The sequence below is a fragment of the Schistocerca nitens genome, chromosome 6, assembly GCF_023898315.1.
Source record: "Schistocerca nitens isolate TAMUIC-IGC-003100 chromosome 6, iqSchNite1.1, whole genome shotgun sequence".
NCBI lineage: Eukaryota > Metazoa > Arthropoda > Insecta > Orthoptera > Acrididae > Schistocerca > Schistocerca nitens.
Window position 1 is genome coordinate 465,569,229 of NC_064619.1, and position 21,229 is coordinate 465,590,457.

The window sequence follows — 21,229 nt, forward strand, 5'->3', positions numbered from 1 at the left end:
CAGAAGTACACATACATAGCATGAAGTTGAAATGTACAATAGTAACTGCTTTCACATCAGTGAAATAAAGGAAATTCCCAATATTGTACATGAATTTATTTGTTCCTATGGTACTCTCTCTCTCTCTCTCTCTCTCTCTCTCTCTCTCTCTCTCTCTGTGTGTGTGTGTGTGTGTGTGTGTCCATCCGTCCCTTGTTTTCAAGTATAATTTGTCAAGTTGCTCTTAGTGTTGTAAATAAATAATTCATTTACTATTTACCAAGTATAAACACAGAATACAAGTTCGCTCAATACTTTTTCGACTTAACAGCAGTTACGAACCTCTCTAAAATCTTGTGTACAAGTCTCAGTAAAAAAAAAAAAAAAAAAAAAAAAAAAAAAAAAAAAAAAAAAAAAAAAAAAAAAAAAACAACACACACACACACACACACACACACACACACACACACAATACTGGGAGCACGAGAAGATAGTTATGGTAGACATCTTGGGGCATTTCACTTCAGGAGCAATCTCTTTAAATGGGTTTCTACAGAGGAAAAAATTAAAAACAGTGTTCTCCACAGTCAATTTTCCATTGTCCCAGCTGTTATCTTAGAAATATTTGACCCTATATAAAGGCAAGTAAAAGGTAAAAATTAGTTTAAGTCGGGAAAATAAGTATAATGATCAACAATAGCTTCTCCTGTTTGAACTTTTTTGATACTCAACTATTGTGAACCTTCTATAATTATGCCAAGAAACAGACACCATAATCGTTCATTTGTTTCAATCTAAGCAATTTGGAACTTTTACTGTATGCCCATTTAGAAAACATTGTGTCTGCAGTTCCCATTTTATAAGGGAGTGCTACATAATGAGGTATTTTAAGTGGATGTACATCATCGTTTCTATAGGTACTGAGTGCTCGGGACATCTTTCATAAAGGATACTAAAATAACCACAAAAGCTCAAAGTAACCAATTCAGGCAAGTTTTTCCACTACTCTCCCACAAACCACCATAATCAGACACAGTGAGATCTTAACACTATTATTCTCTAAGGGTAAAAAATTTGTTGTATTCACTTTCATTTACACAAGGAACGAAAGGAAAGATGATTTCAAAACAACATGACACTAAACCAACCAAAAATTATTTTCCACTTCTTCTAAGCCATATTTCAATTCCTGACCAGCAAGGAAAGGAGAATGAGTAAAACAGTTCTTACAACCATGTATACAATAAACTGATGCAAACTGACCTCTGTAATTGGACAATAAGATACAACAAAATAATGGAACATGTGTCTCAGTGGTATGATATCAAGCATCAGCAACCTACTGGAAATGGTCACTCACATTCACACAGTCCTTTAAATGCAGCCTTCATTTTAACCATGCATTCAATCTTTCCCCACAGCTTTAAGCTCAGGTTTTGCTGAGCAATCAAACATCACTGTTCTCAACAAATAACCTGTGGTGGAGAAAAATTGTAGAATATTGTCATGCATTTCTACAAGTAATTTATTACCTGAAATAGGTAATATACTTTTTCTCAATGAAGACGGAATAGATAACTGCGATATGGAATAACTTCTGCAGAAATACGAGTTCACTGTTCTCAATATAATTATTACAACTAGTTCAGAGAAACAATTCTAATAATGTTATGTTACAACAAATCCTCTATGTCAACTTTAAACTAATTCTCATCCAACAAGTATCATAGTCTAAGAACCACAAAAAATGAATTCAAAGTTTAATTCTGTACAAGCATTATTATGCAGTCCAATACATCCCCTCATAACTACTGCTAATAAAGAAATTTTTTACTTATTGAAAAATCTGCTGCATTTAAAAGAAGCACCACATCAAATTTTACATTTCAGAAAGTTAATTCATTTTTAAAATGAGTAACCAGTCACTGTAAATGTGAGTGGCCACTTTCCATTTTCTAACCAAGTCCATCAGTTCCTTTTCAGTGCAGGAAGTACACGACTACCTAGGGCGGAGGTGGGGTCATAACAGAGAGCCTGCAGGAGAAGGTGTGCCGCATACGCTCTGCTGCCATGAGCCCAGCCCTTGCTCTCAGCAGTCGAGCATTTGAGACACCCGGGACAGTGGCCCGTGCACCGACCCCCGTGGCTCCGAATACCCGTCAGGTGCTACCACTGGAGCCAGCGCTGGGCGACGCACTCGATCCTCCTCGCCTCTCTATGTAACGACGGCGTGCAGTGTTCAATAACTGTTCCTTGCGTAGACGTAAAATTCGCTCCCGCTCACTTGGAGATTTTGAGAAGCGGCCCCCTGAGAGTGCTATGTCCGGCATACCACTACTGCTTTAAGACAAAAAGAAAGAAACATTTCTTTAGACAAATAACTTTTAACACAAATTTATGCTGAAGATAGCAGAAATATTATGTAAATAACAGCACACCAATGTTTAGAATGCTTTGTACAAGGACTAAAACATGCATCTTTATTGTAGGAATTTTAGTAGCGCTATGAATATTGACACAGTGCACATTTAATGAAATCTCTTTTATATAATTGCAGTAATTGTCGCAGAAGTGTTATGATCTATTTTACAATAGTCACTGGCTGTAATGTGCCCAGCCCAATACCTGTATTACTACCCAGCTATTTCAAAAAGTGAATACTGCTAGTGAATAATAATCACCACCACCACCACCACCACCACCACCACCACCACCACCACCACCACCGCCGCTGAATACGGAAGTCTTGACAATGTGCAACTAAAACTGTATCACAAACATACAGGCTGCACCAAAAATAGAACAGATCTGCAACTCTACAGCCCAAAAAGTCAAGACAAGAAATACATAAAGGTTGAAGCAGCACATAAAAGAAGAACTGAATCTGCTTCCTAACAATTTTTTCTAAAAATGAACCATCAAGAGAAATGCATCACAATTTATCAGCAGTGTACCAACATGGATCTTTGGAAAGATTCTGTTAAGAATAGCTGCAGATGTATTGCAAGGACTGACGGGAAATAGCATTATTAGACTGTTTCTCACTCCCAAAAAGCTTTGGTGTGGAGTATTAACCCATGCTGGAGAGCAGCATGTAGAATACATGCAACCTTCAGTATTCATGTTGCTGTTGTGGTCTTCAGTCCTGAGACTGGTTTGATGCAGCTCACCATGCTACCCTATCCTGTGCAAGTTTCTTCATCTCCCAGTACGTACTGCAACCTACATCCTTCTGAATCTGCTTAGTGTATTCGTCTCTTGGTCTCCCTCTACGATTTTTACCCTCCACGCTGCCCTCCAATGCTAAATTTGTGATCCCTTGATGCCTCAGAACATGTCCTACCAACCGGTCCCTTTTTCTCGTCAAGTTGTGCCACAAACTCCTCTTCTCCCCAATTCTATTCAATACCTCCTCATTAGTTATGTGATCTACCCATCTAATCTTCAGCATTCTTCTGTAGCACCACATTTCGAAAGGTTCTATTCTCTTCTTGTCCAAACTATTTATCGTCCATGTTTCACTTCCATACATGGCTACACTCCATACAAATACTTTCAGAAACGACTTCCTGACACTTAAATCTATACTCTATGTTAACAAATTTCTCTTCTTCAGAAACTCTTTCCTTGCCATTGTCAGTCTACATTTTATATCCTCTCTACTTCGACCATCATCAGTTATTTTGCTCCCCAAATAGCAAAACTCCTTTAGTACTTTAAGTACCTCATTTCCTAATCTAATTCCCTCAGCATCACCCGACTTAATTCGACTACATTCCGTTATCCTCGTTTTGTTTTTGTTGATGTTCATCTTATATCCTCCTTTCAAGACACTATCCATTCCGTTCAACTCCTCTTCCAAGTCCTTTGCTGTCTCTGACAGAATTACAATGTCATCGGCAAATCTCAAAGTTTTTTTTCTTCTCCATGGATTTTAATACCTACTCCGAACTTTTCTTTTGTTTCCTTTACTGCTTGCTCAATATTCAGATTGAATAACATCGGGGATAGACTACAACCCTACCTCACTCCCTTCCCAACCACTGCTTCCCTTTCATGCCCCTCGACCCTTATAACTGCCATCTGGTTTCTGTACAAATTGTAAATAGCCTTTCGCTCCCTTTATTTTACCCCTACCACCTTCAGAATTTGAAAGAGAGTATTCCAGTCAACATTGTCAAAAGCTTTCTCTAAGTCTACAAATGCTAGAAATGTAGGTTTGCCTTTCCTTAATCTAGCTTCTAAGATAAGTCTTAAGGGCAGTATTGCCTCACGTGTTCCAATATTTCTACGGAATCCAAACTGATCTTCCCCGATGTTGGCTTCTACCATTTTTTACATTCGTCTGTAAAGAATTCGCGTTAGTATTTTGCAGCTGTGACTTATTAAACTGATGGTTCGGTAATTTTCACATCTGTCAACACCTGCTTTCTTTGGGATTGGAATTATTATATTCTTCTTGAAGTCTGAGGATACTTCGCCTGTCTCATACATCTTCCTCACCAGATGGTAGAGTTTTGTCAGGACTGGCTCTCCCAAGGCAGTCAGCAGTTCTAATGGAATGTTGTCTACTCCCGGGGCCTTGTTTCGGCTCAGGTCTTTCAGTGCTTTCAAACTCTTCACGCAGTATTGTATCTCCCATTTCATCTTCATCTACATCCTCTACCATTTCCATAATATTGTCCTCAAGTACATCGCCCTTGTATAGACCCTCTATATACTCCTTCCATCTTTCTGCTTTCCCTTCTTTGCTTAGAACTGGGTTTCCATCTGAGCTCTTGATATTCATACAAGTGGCTCTCTTTTCTCCAAAGGTATCTTTAATTTTCCTGTAGGCAGTATCTATCTTACCCCTAGTGAGACAAGCCTCTACATCCTTACATTTGTCTTCTAGCCATCCCTGCTTAGCCATTTTGCACTTCCTGTCAATCTCGTTTTTGAGACATTTGTATTCCTTTTTGCCTGCTTCATTTACTGCATTTTTATATTTTCTCCTTTCATCAATTAAATTCAATATTTCTTCTGTTACCCAAGGATTTCTACTAGCCCTCGTCTTTTTACCTACTTGGTCCTCTGCTGCCTTCACTACTTCATCCCTCAGAGCTACCCATTCTTCTTCTACTGTACTTCTTTCCCCCGCTGCTGTCAATTGTTCCTTTATGCTCTCCCTGAAACACTGTACAACCTCTGGTTTAGTCAGTTTATCCAGGTCCCATCTCCTTAAATTCCCACCTTTTTGCAGTTTCTTCAATTTTAATCTGCAGTTCATAACCAATAGATTGTGGTTAGAGTCCACATCTGCCCCTGGAAATGTCTTACAATTTCAAACCTGGTTCCTAAATCTCTGTCTTACCATTATATAATCTATCTGATACCTATTAGTATCTCCAGGATTTTTCCAGGTATACAACCTTCTTTTATGATTCTTGAACCAAGTGTTAGTTATTATTAAGTTATGCTCTGTGCAAAATTCTACCAGGCGGCTTCCTCCTTCATTTCTTAGCCCCAATCCACATTCACCTACTATGTTTCTTTCTCTCCCTTTTCCTACACTCGTTCGTGTCTATCTTGGCCACAATAATGCGTTCACTATGCTGTTTGTAGTAGCTTACCCACACGCCTATTTTTTTATTCATTATTAAACCTACTCCTGCATTACCCCTATTTGATTTTGTATTTATAACCCTGTATTCACCTGACCGAAAGTCTTGTTCCTCCTGCCACCAAACTTCTAATTCCCACTAAATCTAACTTTAACCTATCCATTTCCCTTTTTAAATTTTCTAACCTACCTGCTTGATTAAGGCATCTGACATTCCACGCTCCGATCCGTAGAACGCCAGTTTTCTTTCTCCTGATGACAAGTATTCATAAGTCCCTAATAATTGATTTTCTTATTGCTGTATCACAGCAATCTCTCCCTTTTTAATCACCACAATCCTTAAATGGTATAATGTTTTTATTTGTCAATCAACAGGAGGGGCTGTTTGAATGGAGCTAGAATAGACTTAACAATAATGGATATATTCAAAAGCATTTTAATATCTTGCTTCAAATCACTAACATACTTCTAGATTTTCATACAAGAGGGTTAAATACTTCCTTTCTACACATTCTTGCACATTTCCACTTGCTTTACTGTTCCCTTAGTATTCTGTTAAAGAAGTTTGTGTAAATCAGTCTCATCTAACTCCAACTAGCAGATCCTCTGGATCTGTACTCTGACACTTACCCACACAGCCACCTAGAAGCGTAAGTCAGTGCAACAGATATCATGCTTTTGACAAAACACTAACAACTAAGGCATTCTCTAACACTTTATTCCCTTGTGCTAAAGATATGCTTATTGACTGATTTATAGGTATACCTACCTATGAGGATGATCATTGTCCTCCCTAAATGTATGATGCAGTGGAGCAGAGACTGGTGGGGAAGGCTCAATAGCAGGTGTTTGTGATGCTGCCGGCTGCAATGGTGCCACAAGCCTCCCATCAAGGATATTTTCAACTGTCAGTTCAACAGACCGAGTAACCTGCAAGTCCTCCACAATTGTTGGGAGTGGCATGTTTGGAAATAGCTGTTGTACCTATAAAAAAAAGAAAAAAGAAAAAAACGCATCTTGTGAAAATCGTGTGCCATTCAATCTTCAGCTTGCAAAAGCTGAGTAACAAACATTTTTCCTCAGCCCACTCCACTGTTTTTCTTGATCATAACAGAAGACCCTTAAGGCAACATTTCTTTTAGCCAATTGCTCATTGTGTAATCTGCATGGAGGATTCAAAATATTACACTTTAATGCAATGTATCTTTAAATTCTCTGTTTTTGACAGTCTAAAACATATGCATTCAGTTTTGATTACATGAATCAGGAATGTGAATAACACAGAGACACCAAATGTCCTCCAGTTGTTTCAAGAATCATCTACGAATGAATAAAAGTGATGTATACTCTTTTACAAATGCTGCAGCCAAGAGGTACACCAAAAAGATCCAAAAAACAGTAACATTAAAACAAGAAACGGGTAGTTATAACAAAATTTTACATACTGCTGTGATTTCATTACCAAGTTTCAAGTCTTGTGTCAGGCTTTTCTGAACAATGCACAGAGAAAGGGACAAATGCAAAACAAATACTGCAACTCTAAGAATCACTACAATGGCTTTTTTTACTATTATTTAGTTGGCTGGCTGGTTGATTAATTGATTGTGGGTAAGGGACTAAACAGCGAGGTCATCAGTTCCTCAGTCAAGGGTCCATTCATCCAGAGGTGTTGACATCCACAAGGAATGCGTTCAGATGTGGAAAGAACAGATTTGTAAAACATAGGCACTGATGCTGGGAAAAAAAAATTACAGACAAGTAGTTTCCCAGGTCTCAGCCGCAGTGAGCGAACCCCACCTGTATCTGTCCCCTACCAATATGAAGTAAGGACTATCTTCTAGCCAAAAGATCCCGAAAAGTAAAAGAGAAAAGGCTAAAAATCTAATGGTCATCCTGGGGAAATAGCTGCAGCTGCACACGGGTGTCCCTCAGAGCTCTGCATGCAAAGGGAGCAGGCCCTCCCACAGCCATTCCAACCCCAATCCAGGTAGCATCCACTAATCAACAGAGTGCTATTCCTAAAACAGAAAACAGGGTGTGGTAGAAAAAAAAGAGGTAAATAGCCTAAAACCAACTTGATTTTCCAAATTATTAAAAACTGTGGTGAAACTGAGATAATTAACTATGAAATTTGAATTTTTTCTAAACATGAATTTTAAAATGTAACAGCTCATTCATTTTTTCATAAATAAATTCTAGAGTTTCATACACCTGTAAGTATGGTTTGTATGCTGCGCAAAATTCACCAAAGAATCTCTCTTACTTATGAAGAAAAGTGTACCTATAGCAACAAATGCAGCCAATAGTAAGTGAAAAAAAAAGGATGAAATTTCACGTGAACTTCCACTGCTATGAGTGTGAATCCTGAATCCTTCCTGGTCATGCTGACAAAGTTTTATCAATTTATTTGTAAAAGTATAGACAATGGAAATTAGAATGTCCTGTGGTGCCTCTCCTGCTCCAAGTCAGCCCGTTTGATGTCCTAGCCCCCTTAAGCACCCAAAAGCCATCAGCATAAGAAGAGGACACGAACATCATTGCAAAGTGGATTGCAAGGTGTGCAGCAAGAGCCAATGCAACAGTACAGAAACAATCTTGAAGGAAAAAATCCAATACAGTTGTGGATCTTTGGTGGCCCGGAAGATTTGGAGCTCAACCCACACCTGTAATGAAGAGACATACGTTACCTGGGGAGGAGACATTGCACTCTAAGCATTCCTCCTAATGTGTTTAATTAGATAGCAAGCCTTATTTCAAAATCACTTAAAAATTATAAGGTCGATCTGGAAAGTGATCACTGTCACAAAGACCATCATGTAATGACCAATGCAGTGGAGCCATGAGACTGGAAGAAGAGATCATTAGGTCAATAGCTGAGAAGGTGCCATGGGTGGCACTGCATGGGTAGGAGCACCATCATTGAGGAAAGAGAGATCATGGTCAGTAAGAAATTTTTCAATTAGAAGGCCCCTACTGGACGAAGTGATACTCCCACCACAGGGTGTTTGGACGCTACATTCAACCAAGGCACTGGATAGTGCTGCCTTATCTGAAGCTTTTTGTGCCATAGGGACAATAGCTAACAGGCTGCCCACCCAAGGGCATATAACAAGACAGTCTCCTTTGTGAGAGAATAGAAAAACAGTGGTGAATGGACACTCACTCAGCTGCATGCCTCATATGCTAAATGGTGAATATGTACATTTTAATTTATGAATGTTAACTTAATTGAGTATTATAAGTGATTCAAAAACACCTATCAGCATTCGTTATAATCTGAAGCATTACACACTCCTGAATTCTTGCTCCTACAGTAACTTATACAGTTTACATTTATTTCCATCTGTGGGCACAAACTATCGATCCTCTGGACTGGACAACAAAAATGTTTGTGTCCATAGATGAAAATGTAAACCATAAATGTTACGGCAGGCCCAAAAATTCAGTAAGACTTTGCTGAGGTTCAGGTACATCCAGACTGGAATTCATGTAACAGGTGTTAGTCAATTACTCATTATCCACAAACGAAAATATACTTGTTGGCTTCCACAAAAATTTCTTGATTCACTTGCCGCATCAAATTAGGATAAAATTTGAAGCTTTCAATGATATCCACCATCTTCTTCATCAGGGACTATACCTGACTGTCAGGTTCTCTTTTTTATAACACCAGAACGGCATCCAATTGGCTGGATTGTGTCATGGATTTTGCTTGTGCTCTGTATCTAGCGCTGTTTGCTGTGCCCCATCCACTGCATCAGCCAGTGAACTGCTGGGAGTACTCCTCTGTGTTTTTTCCTTGTCAAGTGCATGGTTCCAGGCATTGCTAAGTGCATAGCCAATGTCTCTATTGAAGTTGTCTTCACCAAGTCTGATTTCAACAGCTTCTCTAATCACAGAGTCCCAATAATTTTGAAGCGTACGTCATATTCTCATTTATTCAAACAAGATCTTGTGCTTATTTAACAGGCTGTGCTCTGCTACCACTGATTTATTCAAATGTCTGTATTTAAAGTGACACTGATACTTAACAAAATTTTCAACAACTGTCCTTATAGACGGGCCCACGTAACTCTTGCCACAATTGCAAGGAATGCTATGAATTCACAATACTCTCGTGCCAAAATTATCTTTAATGGGTCGCAACATTTCTTTAAGATTTTTGTGTGGCTGGAAGATTGGTCTGATTCCTTGCCCATTTAGGACTCTACTTATCTTTCTAGCTGTTGCATAGCAGAATGGAAGCTGCATTATGCCTTGATCCTCTTGGCAAGTTTGAATGGAGTCGCATCTCAGTTTTCTCAACAGCACTGATCTAATGTCGTGGACAGGATATCCATATGTTAAATAAGCACAAGATCTTGTTTTAACAAACAAGAATACTGGCTCATGCTTCAAACTATTGGGATTCCGTGATCAGAGAAGCTGTTTAAATCAGACTTGTTGTAAAAACACTTGACAAGGGAAAAACGTAGAAATATTTCCCGCAGTTCACTAGTCTAAGCAATGGTTGGCGCTGCAAACAACACTAGATAGAGAGCGCAAGCAAAATCTACGGACAACAAGTGCCCCCCCCCCCCCTATGTAAGTGCCGTCATGACATAATTCAGCCAATCGGATGCCTTTCTGAGGGTATATAAAAGAGAACCTTGCCAGCTCACAATGGTCAGTTTTAGTCCCTGACGAAGATGATGTTTGATATCAAAAGCTTGGAATTTTATCTGCATTTGATGCAGAAAGTGAACTGAGAAATTTTTATTCAAGGACTCTGCCACGAAAAACTTCATAGCCATACATGTTGGTTGTTTAATGTACAATGTAGATGGACCATGAGCTTACGACAGCTGCCCAATTGAGGTTCCATTCACAAATGTTCTATTGCATGGAAGAGTGTCCCATTATGCACCCTTGGATAGGTGGGCTGTTGGCCATTTTCCCTCAGGTAAAAATAGTCCCAGAGAGGGCACTGCTCTCCATTGCCCTAGTTTAATGTAGTGACTGCACTGAAGTCCCCAAGAAGGAGAAAAGGGATTAAGGTTGTCAACTCAATGTAAATATGTGGCCTGCTTGGAGGTAAATAAACGTAGAGGTAAATAGTGATCAATGAGGCCATTTGTCCCTGCACTGCTATTACTTACAACATGGCACGAAGGGGAACCCACTCACTGACAACATCTGTCGGACCAATGTAACAGACCCCTCCAGATCCCCTCTCAGGTCCTGCACAGTTCAGAAAGAAAGCCCAATAACCATGAAGCATTGGCGAATGGTCATCAGTGACGCATGTTTCTTGTAGAGCAATGCAGATGGCAGAGGAGAAGGAAATAAAGTGTTAACTCCAGACAGATAATATCCATTGCAGTTTCACTAAATTATCACATTATGTGTGTCCAAGTTCGGTGTGAAGGGACCAGGAGGATTTGCCTTGCCTGAGGATGCACATTGTTTCCTCTTGCTAGCAGTTACAATTAAAACTACAATGAAATAAGTTATATACACACACATCAAAAAAGTTTTGCATCACCTCGATTCCCAGAACTGCTGAAGATAGATATTGACTGTGGATATTTTATCACAAACACAGTCCCTTTGACTGTTCATGGATGTCACTAAACCCACCCAAATATGTAAACAACCACACCTAGTGCCTTTTAGATGGAGGGGTTCGACAGCTGATCAGTTCCAGTCATTCCACCAGGAAGGAGGTACACGGCTCACGTTTTCTGTAGTTCAACCATGCCTGGGCACTCAATACCGCAGTTCAATCGCATCCGCATTGTTACTTTGTGCCAGGAATGGCTCCCAACAAGGGAAGTGTCCAGGTGTCTCAGAGTGAACCAAAGCGATGTTGTTCGTATATGGAGGAGGTACAGACAGACAGACACAGAAGCTGTTGTTGAGATGCCTCACTCAGGCCGCCCAAGGGCTACTACTGCAGTGGATGACCGCTACCTACGGATTATGGCTCTGAAGAACCCTGACAGCAACGCCTTGAATAATGCTTTTCGTGCAGCCACAGGATGTCGTGTTATTACTCAAATTGTGCACAATAGGCTGCATGATGTAAAAATTCACTCCCGACGTTCATGGCAAGGTACATCTTTGCAACCCCGACCATGCAGCGCATTACGGATGGGCCCAACAATATGCCGAATGGACCACTCAGGATTGGCATCACGTTCTCTTCACCGAAGAGTATCGCATATGCCTTCAACCAGACAATCGTCGGAGACGTGTTTGGACACAACCCGGTCAGGCTGAACGCCTTACACACACTGTCCAGTGAGTGGAGCAAGTGGAGTTTCCCTGCTGTTTTCGGGTGGCATTATGTGGGGCCGACGTACACCGCTGGTGGTCATGGATGGCACCGTAACGTGACCCACCAACCACTCTGAGGGATCTACGCCAAATCACCGTTGAGGAGTGGGACAATCTGGACCAACAGTGCCTTAATGAACTTGTGGATAGTATGCTACGACGGATACAGCCATGCATCAATGCAAGAGGACGTGCTACTAGGCATTAGAGGTACCAGTGAGTACAGCAATCTGGACCACCTCCTCTGAAGGTCTCGCTGTATGGTGATACAACATGCAATGCATGGTTTTCATGAGCAATAAAAAGGGCATAAATGATGTTTATGTTGATCTCTATTCCAATTTTCTGTATAAGTTCCAGAACTCTCGTAACTGAGGTGATGCAAAACTTTTTTGATGTGTGTTTATGGTGTCCACACATGGACGTCATGTAGTCACCTCTTCCAGGAGCAAGGCATTTTAAATGTGCCTTCACAATACATATTTTCGCTAAAGAAATTTGTCATAAATAACCCATCACAATTTGAGAAGAACAGTGATGTACATACCTACAAAACTAGAGGAGAAAAATGACATTTATTACCCACTGGTAAAGCTGTCAGTGGCTCAGAGTGAAGTTCAACATGCAGCAATAAAAAGTTTTGCATTTGCTCAATAATGTAAAATGTCTGATAGGTAGTGATGCAAGTTTTAAATGGAATTAAATATCATTTCTCCTAGATAACTACTCCTATTCCACTGATAAATGTCTGCTTAAAAACTGGTAGCCAGGAGGGGGGGGGGGGACACTTTTTTTCAAGTGTGGTTGCATGAGTAGGAATAAAATGGTAATGTGTACATTAATGTTAACTCTAATCGAGTATACAAATCCTGTAAACTGACTCTTTCCACATCATTTTGATAAAAGAATTGCTCAAATGACCTATGGAGCATGTAACTAAATGGACACACAGGAAACATAGTGGAGGTGTTTGCAGGATAATTACACAATCTTGCTGTCAAGATGTCATATGAGCTTTTACGAGGAAATCATGATGAGTGGACATAAGTATATAGCCATGTGATGGAGTGTGAGTTTGAGAAGGTGAGGAGCAAGAAGTGAAATGAAACTGAGTGGTGGTGGTGGTGGTGGTGGTGGTGGTGGTGGTGGTGGGTGGGTGTGTGTGTAAGCGAGTATCAGAGGGTTCTTGTATGAAATAAGCTTTTATTGGTGCTTCTGAGAATTCTACAACATGGGAAAAAATGAGCGTCAAGAAGTGCAGTATCTGCCATGTCTGGCAGAAGTCAGGTGTCAGGAAACGTAGGACATTGTTAACGCACAAATATTAGTCATTTGTGCAGTTCTTCATTATGCCCAATGAAATTCCTCTGTGAATTTAATATTAGCACAACCAGGCAATTCCCACACCTGCCAGCAGCTGCAAGATGTGTAAACACAGAGTAAGGCGAAATGAGTTAAGTAAATTGGAACACATAAGTAAACTTCATTATGCACTACTGATTCAAAAATGGTCGTAATAAACTTCCAACTAAAAGGTATACTATTATCAACTCAGTTCCTGTAAAATCCAAATAAAAAATTATAAAACATTACACGTAACTACAAAACTGACTGGTAAAATGTTCCAAGACACTTCTTTCTTACCTGCAATGCCATAGAATCTAACTGTGATGTCTGAGCAGGAAGTGGCCTCTGATCAGGCCTCATCAATATGGTATGCGTCACTTCAACCGAAAAGCTAGGCAGCCACGATACATATCGTGAACCTGAAATGTGAATTATTTCCACTACAGTCATTTGTTCATACCACAACTTTTTCCTGAATAGTGAAAACCAAATTTATTCTACAATTTACATGCAACACTCTAAGGAGACATTTCTATTTCTCTCGTTTTCTTTGCCTCTTCCTCTAAAATTTAGTAACATAACTTCTACAATCTGGAGCTTATGGTAAATATTTAAACAATTGTCGTATTAATTCAACTGACAACTTGAGCGAAGCTTCCACAGAAAGATATTTTTTTCCATGTTCTGTTTGTCTTTCAACACAGATTCCAATTGAATTTCATTTCTATAAATCATTCCTATGTCTTCATTTACTTTTCCTGGATTAATTTTCCTGAATTACTCATAATAATTATAACTACTTTTTCCAATTTTGAAATTTGTTAAAAAATGTTTTTACATTAACACTAGATTTGTCTTCGGCTGAATAAGTATTAGCTTTATGCCCATCAATAAGCATAAACAAATGTGCCACAGTTGGCAACTTACCATGAAGCATGCACTTTTTGCCTGTGTTTAATTCACGTGACAATGCAGAGCTGGCTGGACAATGTTCCAGCAGATGTGTAGTTTTAAACAATGATGTAGGTAACTAAGTCAAACATCCAACATTAATAATGCACTGCGCTCTTGTGAAAGCTATAATTAGCTAACCCTTAAAAGTTGAAGTATTAAACCAAAGAGACAAGAGTTTCATGTCTTGTTTGAGGTACAGTCACAAGAGCCTGAAATATCACATTACGCATTGGGCACACTCTTGCCAGCAATGATAAAATTGTGGTAACCATTATCTAGAATAGCACTGCCATTATACCCAAACACTGCTTCTCTGAAGACCCAGACTCGACTCCTATAACCTCATTTTGAAAGGGGGGGGGGGGATAAATAAATAAGTAAATAAATAAGGGGGGGGGGCACTGCAACAGAACTTTTTCATCTTCACATTACATTACTGTATACCAAAGATTCCATGGACAACAGCCTGATGTGTGAAAGAAATCCAAATAGAAACATTTTATTTAATATTAGAATGTTAATGTGAATTATACGTTTTAAAAATTCCTGAAAACACACTCTTTAAAAAAAAAGAGTGGAATTGGCCAACACAAAATTCCTCATTCAGTTTTTAAACAACCATATATAAATAAAAAGGTATTTAATATGCTGCCAAAAATTTGTATATCCATGTACTCTTTTTCCTAACAATATAAATTCCTGGCAATCACTAAGGGCATAGTGAGAAATTTTATTGTGAAACAGTCCTCAAAATAAACAGTTTTTCAAAGAGGTCTTTGCAGAATGTCTATAGCTATAACGATACACAAGTTATATGGCAAGTGTATGATCACTTCTATACACAGACAGATGTTTTGTGGTGTTGCCACTGTGCCATAAGATCCAGTTATCTTTCTGTCAACTGGTGACTTTGGGAGACACAGAAGCAGGAACAGACACTCTCTTAAAGCATTTGTATGCAAGGAAAATTAACACTATCACTTGTTACTGTGATACCTTTGTGAACACTGTCACCCCACAATTAAAAAAAGAAACGATAAATAGCCTTGGTATACCTATACTAAACACGAAAATCAATGCTAAATAGCATGTATGTGCTTCTATGGTTACACTGCAGATTGACGGGTAGAAAACACAATCACCTAGCTGGCAAGTTGATTCGCTGCCATTTGCAACCGCCCATCACCCTACCACCCTCCTTATGAGCACATCACAAAGACCAGTTCTTATAGCAGGCTTCCGTATTCTGAAAATAGTATCTCCTTAAGACACACTGTCTCAAAAATTTGTTCCTGGAACTCATCACTGAATGAAAATATTAGGAATAAACCAATGTCTTCAGTTTTAAGTCACCTAATGATGTAATAATGCACACTATAAAAGTAGCTGCACCAACGTATTTCAGGAAGTTTTGAGTGTGGTGTTTCCAATTTACTGAAATCCATTTGTAACCCCAAAACCCAAACACTATCCTACCTCATGAAGTTCATAGCTCAAATATAGTAACTGGTTTTGGCAATTTACTAGAAGAACTAAAAATATATACTAAGACCAATTAAAATTTAAGAACAATTCATTTGTTTGAGCCATCTGTTCATATTTTCCAATATTAAATTAGATGTATTCTCAGAATGAACACTAGGACTACTTTTTACTCCAATACATTTACCATCTAGAGAAAGTAAAATATGTATTTTTGATAACTGGAAAAGATAGTTTATTTTACAACATAGGTCCTAAGACACTGACACACACATACAGAAGTGCTTCAGATTTGGAGTACCTATTAGTGTGTGTCAAACATGGAAATTACAACATTGTTTTTATCATGCATATAAGATAAAAAATCTTTACCAACTCTGTTAACTATTCCATAACATTTTTTAAGTTTTGCATGAGGATATCACAATTCACAAATGGCCACTCAGTATTCACAACACTGAAAATCCTGATTTATTGATTCTAATACAGGCTTCCACTTTTTAATGTGTCAATTGCCTGTTTTCTGCAAAAAGTATTTAAAAATCCATTGTTTACGACCACAATTGTTTGAAAATCCTGTTGTGAAGATTAAATAGATATGTAGTCCTTTATTATTGTTTCATCTTGTTTTTAATGGTTTGATACCACTGTGAAGCAATTTATTACACACGTTACAAAGCTCAAGTGAGTGGCACTTTATTATTTTACTACCAATTCCATTGTAGTCACTGAGATATGTCAATGAATGTTCTGGAATGATTATCTTTCAAAATGTTGAAACTTTATTTATTTCAGTATGATATTCTAAGTTTTGCATTATATTTTTTTTAGTAATTTTTTTGAGTCATTTGCAACCCAGGTTATCTTAATCTACAGGGATAGTTTAATTTGCTAGTACAGTAGTTTTCAAATTTGTCTATGACGATGATACAGAGTACATTAAATTTTTCCATCTACATCAAATGTACTGTTTACATCTTTCCAATGTGTGTTTCACAAATACTTCAATTCTTCAATAAAGTTCCCTCTTCTTGTTGATATTTATGTCAAATAGGGGAATGGATAGTATGGCAGTGATGGGGAAAGATATAGTGCTGACAGGGTTTGTTGACTATGAGGGGGCCTGGTGGAGCTTTGGAGGATCTTTAGGTGATGGGCAGTGGTAGTACACAGTGGGATTAGGATTGAACAGGTTGGAGAATTTTTTGAGGTGGTGGTGTACATTAAGCTGCCATAGTTCCAAAAGGACAAACGTTTCCATGCGAGAGATGGAATGCAGGAATATGGGATTGCAGAGCAGGAGAATTCCACGGACAGTGAGGAGGTATTGCAGCGAAGTCTGAGCCTCATTCACAAGGTTTTGCAGGACTAGGATCGTAAGGGCTATGGACTGATGGAATTTGAACAGACAGAGGTCAGTGTGGAAGGAGGTGTTGCAGCCAGAGATGGCCCAGTTTCTGTGCCCCACTGAGAGTCTCTGTTCTCATGGACCAACAACTTCAGCCTATTATTCATAACCTACCCTCCTAAGTAAAACACACAACAATTTCCTCCACCAATTCTCCACAGTACCTGTTCCTGTACAACACGACACCCTGCTTGTCACTGCTGATGTCAGCTCCTTCTACACTAACATCACCAATGCCTATGGACTTACCGCTATTGAACACTGCCTTTCCCAATGACCAGCTGACTCCAAACCACCTTCCTGGTCACTATGACCAACTACACTCCTGGAAATTGAAATAAGAACACCGTGAATTCATTGTCCCAGGAAGGGGAAACTTTATTGACACATTCCTGGGGTCAGATACATCACATGATCACACTGACAGAACCACAGGCACATAGACACAGGCAACAGAGCATGCACAATGTCGGCACTAGTACAGTGTATATCCACCTTTCGCAGCAATGCAGGCTGCTATTCTCCCATGGAGACGATCGTAGAGATGCTGGATGTAGTCCTGTGGAACGGCTTGCCATGCCATTTCCACCTGGCGCCTCAGTTGGACCAGCGTTCGTGCTGGACGTGCAGACCGCGTGAGACGACGCTTCATCCAGTCCTAAACATGCTCAATGGGGGACAGATCCCGAGATCTTGCTGGCCAGGGTAGTTGACTTACACCTTCTAGAGCATGTTGGGTGGCACGGGATACATGCGGACGTGCATTGTCCTGTTGGAACAGCAAGTTCCCTTGCCGGTCTAGGAATGGTAGAACGATGGGTTTGATGACGGTTTGGATGTACCGTGCACTATTCAGTGTCCCCTCGACGATCACCAGTGCTGTACGGCCAGTGTAGGAGATCGCTCGCCACACCATGATGCCGGGTGTTGGCCCTGTGTGCCTCGGTCGTATGCAGTCCTGATTGTGGCACTCACCTGCACGACGCCAAACACACATATGACCATCATTGGCACCAAGGCAGAAGCGACTCTCATCGCTGAAGACGACACGTCTCCATTCGTCCCTCCATTCACGCCTGTCGCGACACCACTGGAGGCGGGCTGCACGATGTTGGGGCGTGAGCGGAAGACGGCCTAACGGTGTGCGGGACCGTAGCCCAGCTTCATGGAGACGGTTGCGAATGGTCCTCGCCGATACCCCAGGAGCAACAGTGTCCCTAATTTGCTGGGAAGTGGCGGTGCGGTCCCCTACGGCACTGCGTAGGATCCTACGGTCTTGGCGTGCATCCGTGCGTCGCTGCGGTCCGGTCCCAAGTCGACGGGCACGTGCACCTTCCGCCGACCACTGGCGACAACATCGATGTACTGTGGAGACCTCACGCCCCACGTGTTGAGCAATTCGGCGGTACGTCCACCCGGCCTCCCGCATGCCCACTATACGCCCTCGCTCAAAGTCCGTCAACTGCACATACGGTTCACGTCCACGCTGTCGCGGCATGCTACCAGTGTTAAAGACTGCGATGGAGCTCCGTACGCCACGGTAAACTGGCTGACACTGACGGCGGCGGTGCACAAATGCTGCGCAGCTAGCGCCATTCGACGGCCAACACCGCAGTTCCTGGTGTGTCCGCTGTGCCGTGCGTGTGATCATTGCTTGTACAACCCTCTCGCAGTGTCCGGAGCAAGTATGGTGGGTCTGACACACCGGTGTCAATGTGTTCTTTTTTCCATTTCCAGGAGTGTATATCCTCGCCAAAAATTAGTTCTCCTTTGAAGGCATCACCTACAAACAAATCCATGGTACAGGAATGGGTATCTGCAGGGCAGCATCCTATGCTAACCTAATCATGGGTAATCTAGGAGGAAACCTCCGTAACCACCCGGACTCCCAAAGCCCTCACCTGGTTCCATTTCACTGATGACATCTTTACTATCTGGACCAAGGGTGAGGACACCCTATACAAATCCCTCCAGAACCTCAACACCACTTCCCCCATTCGCTTCACCTGGTCCTCCTAAACCCAACAAGTCACTGTCCTTGACGTTGACCACCATCTCAAGGAGGCCACTAAGTACCCCTCCGTCCATATCAAACATACCAACCACCAGCAATACCTCCACTTCGACAACAGTTCCATACCAAGAAGTCCCTTCCATACAGTCTACCCACCCCAGGTCATCAAATCTGAAATGACAGGCAGTCCCTCTACAAATATACCAAGGAATTATCCAACACCTTCACAGACTGAAATTACCCTCCCAACCTTTTACAGAAAGAGATCTTCCTTGCCTTGCCTTGTCTCTCCTGTCACCTACCACATCTCACTCACACACTGTCCAGGCACAAAAGAGAACTTCCCTTGTGACTCCATATCACCGGGGATTAAAGAAACTGAATCACATACTCTGCCAGTGTTTCTGCTACTTCTTGTTGTGCCCTGAAATGATGAATTTCGTACTCCCTATCCTTCCCAACTCTCCCACTGCAGTGTTTTGCCACCCACCAGACCTACACAATATCCCTGTCCTTTGCAATTCCAACCTAGCTTCCAACCCCTTGCCTCATGGCTCATATGCCTGAAACAGACCTAAATTGTAGACCTTCCCATTCATACTCCCACCACGACCTAACCCAGTCAGGCATTCCTACATCATCAAAGGCAAGGCTACCTGTGAAAGCAGTCATGTGAACAACAAACTTAGCTGCAACCATGGTGCTGCTTTCTATGTGAGCATGCCAACAAACAGGCTGTCTGTCAGCATGAATAGCCACTGACCAACTGTGGCCAAGAGAAAGCTGGATCACCCAGTTTCTGAACATGCTGCCCAACACAATGTATGTCACTTCAACATAGTTTTCTATTCAGCCGACGCAGCCACTAGTCCTTTTTTTTCTTTTTTTGTTCTCTCTTCCTACAAACACCCCCCCCCCCCCCCCAGTAAACCTTCCGACTGCACCTAGCACCCCTACACTGACACCACCACATCCTTGCATGCTCCCACAAGCAGCATTACACTTTCTTCCACCCACAGGCTGCTATCCCAGCCCCTCACCTGCCCCATGCTGCCTCATTACCCCACCACCCACATCAGATTGCTTCTCTCATCAGGTGCAGCATCAGCCCGCAGACCTGCCAGAGACAGGAGGGGGGGATACACTTTCATAATATTATTGTTATTCCATCCTAGACTTTCCATTGTTTAAATACCACAATATTAATTTTTAACTATCAAGCATCATGATCTGAGTGACTTAACTACCAAACATGAAGTACAAATATATGTGTAAAAATGTTGTCGGCAGCAGTGCTGCTACTCCCATAAGCTTGGTTGTAAATTTCACAAATGGAGGTTTGACTATACGAAATGGTGAGGGAGTGTTGTAGAACAGTTCCTCTAGAATAGCTTGCCATATAAAAATTTGTTTTAAATTTCTGGTTAGTATTACCTCATTCTATTTATAGGTTCAATAACAGGCGTTAACATGTTTCATAAGTACTTCAAAACTATATAGCCTTGTGTACTGTAACTTAACTTTCCATGAATACCTGCTTGTGTTGAGGAAGCTTCAAAATACTGCTTACTGAAAAATCCATGAATATAATTTCCTTACATACTTTTTTCCCTTCCTAATGTAAGTTGTACTTCCTACATTGTCTTCCATCTGATATACAAAAATTATAGTGTGAGCTATAGCCTTCCACATCCAGCATTCCAACTGCAGTGAACTCCAAAGTTAATTAATTTTCTTTTTCTACCTCCTTATTGGAGCAGTAAATTTAGTTTAACCTCCTCTTTTATCTCCCAAATTCCAGACTAAAAACTTTAATTTTTATTAACTCCTTCTAATACTGATAGTCTGAACTTGCAGTCTGGCCCAAGAAGGGTGTAGACTTTACGCAAGTGATAACAGTGTCACTAATAAGTTTCCATTTCAGTCCAGACAACATGCCCTTCCCTATCCTGCTAAGTTATATATATCATGATTAAAAATCCAATCTGTCAATAGCATCAACAGGAATGAACTGGAGCTGATCATAAGATCATAAACACCTCAAAATTGGAACAAGCTCATATATATGGTTTAAAAGCCACTAAGGTTGTGTATATTTCAACATGAAACTTTGTCATTTTTACTT

At 40.6% G+C, this 21,229-nt stretch overlaps 1 protein-coding gene across 1 annotated transcript in view; it reads right to left on the bottom strand.

Annotated features, from left to right (window-relative positions):
• Positions 1 to 418: 418 nt before the first annotated feature.
• Positions 419 to 21,229, bottom strand: part of LOC126263409 (E3 ubiquitin-protein ligase AMFR-like) — an 82,231-nt gene continuing 61,420 nt past the window's right edge. Inside the window, 3 exon segments of the mRNA XM_049960503.1 lie at positions 419 to 2,319; positions 6,351 to 6,565; positions 13,544 to 13,665. Coding sequence (XP_049816460.1) covers positions 2,139 to 2,319; positions 6,351 to 6,565; positions 13,544 to 13,665 — 518 coding nt within the window. The 3' untranslated portion in view covers positions 419 to 2,138.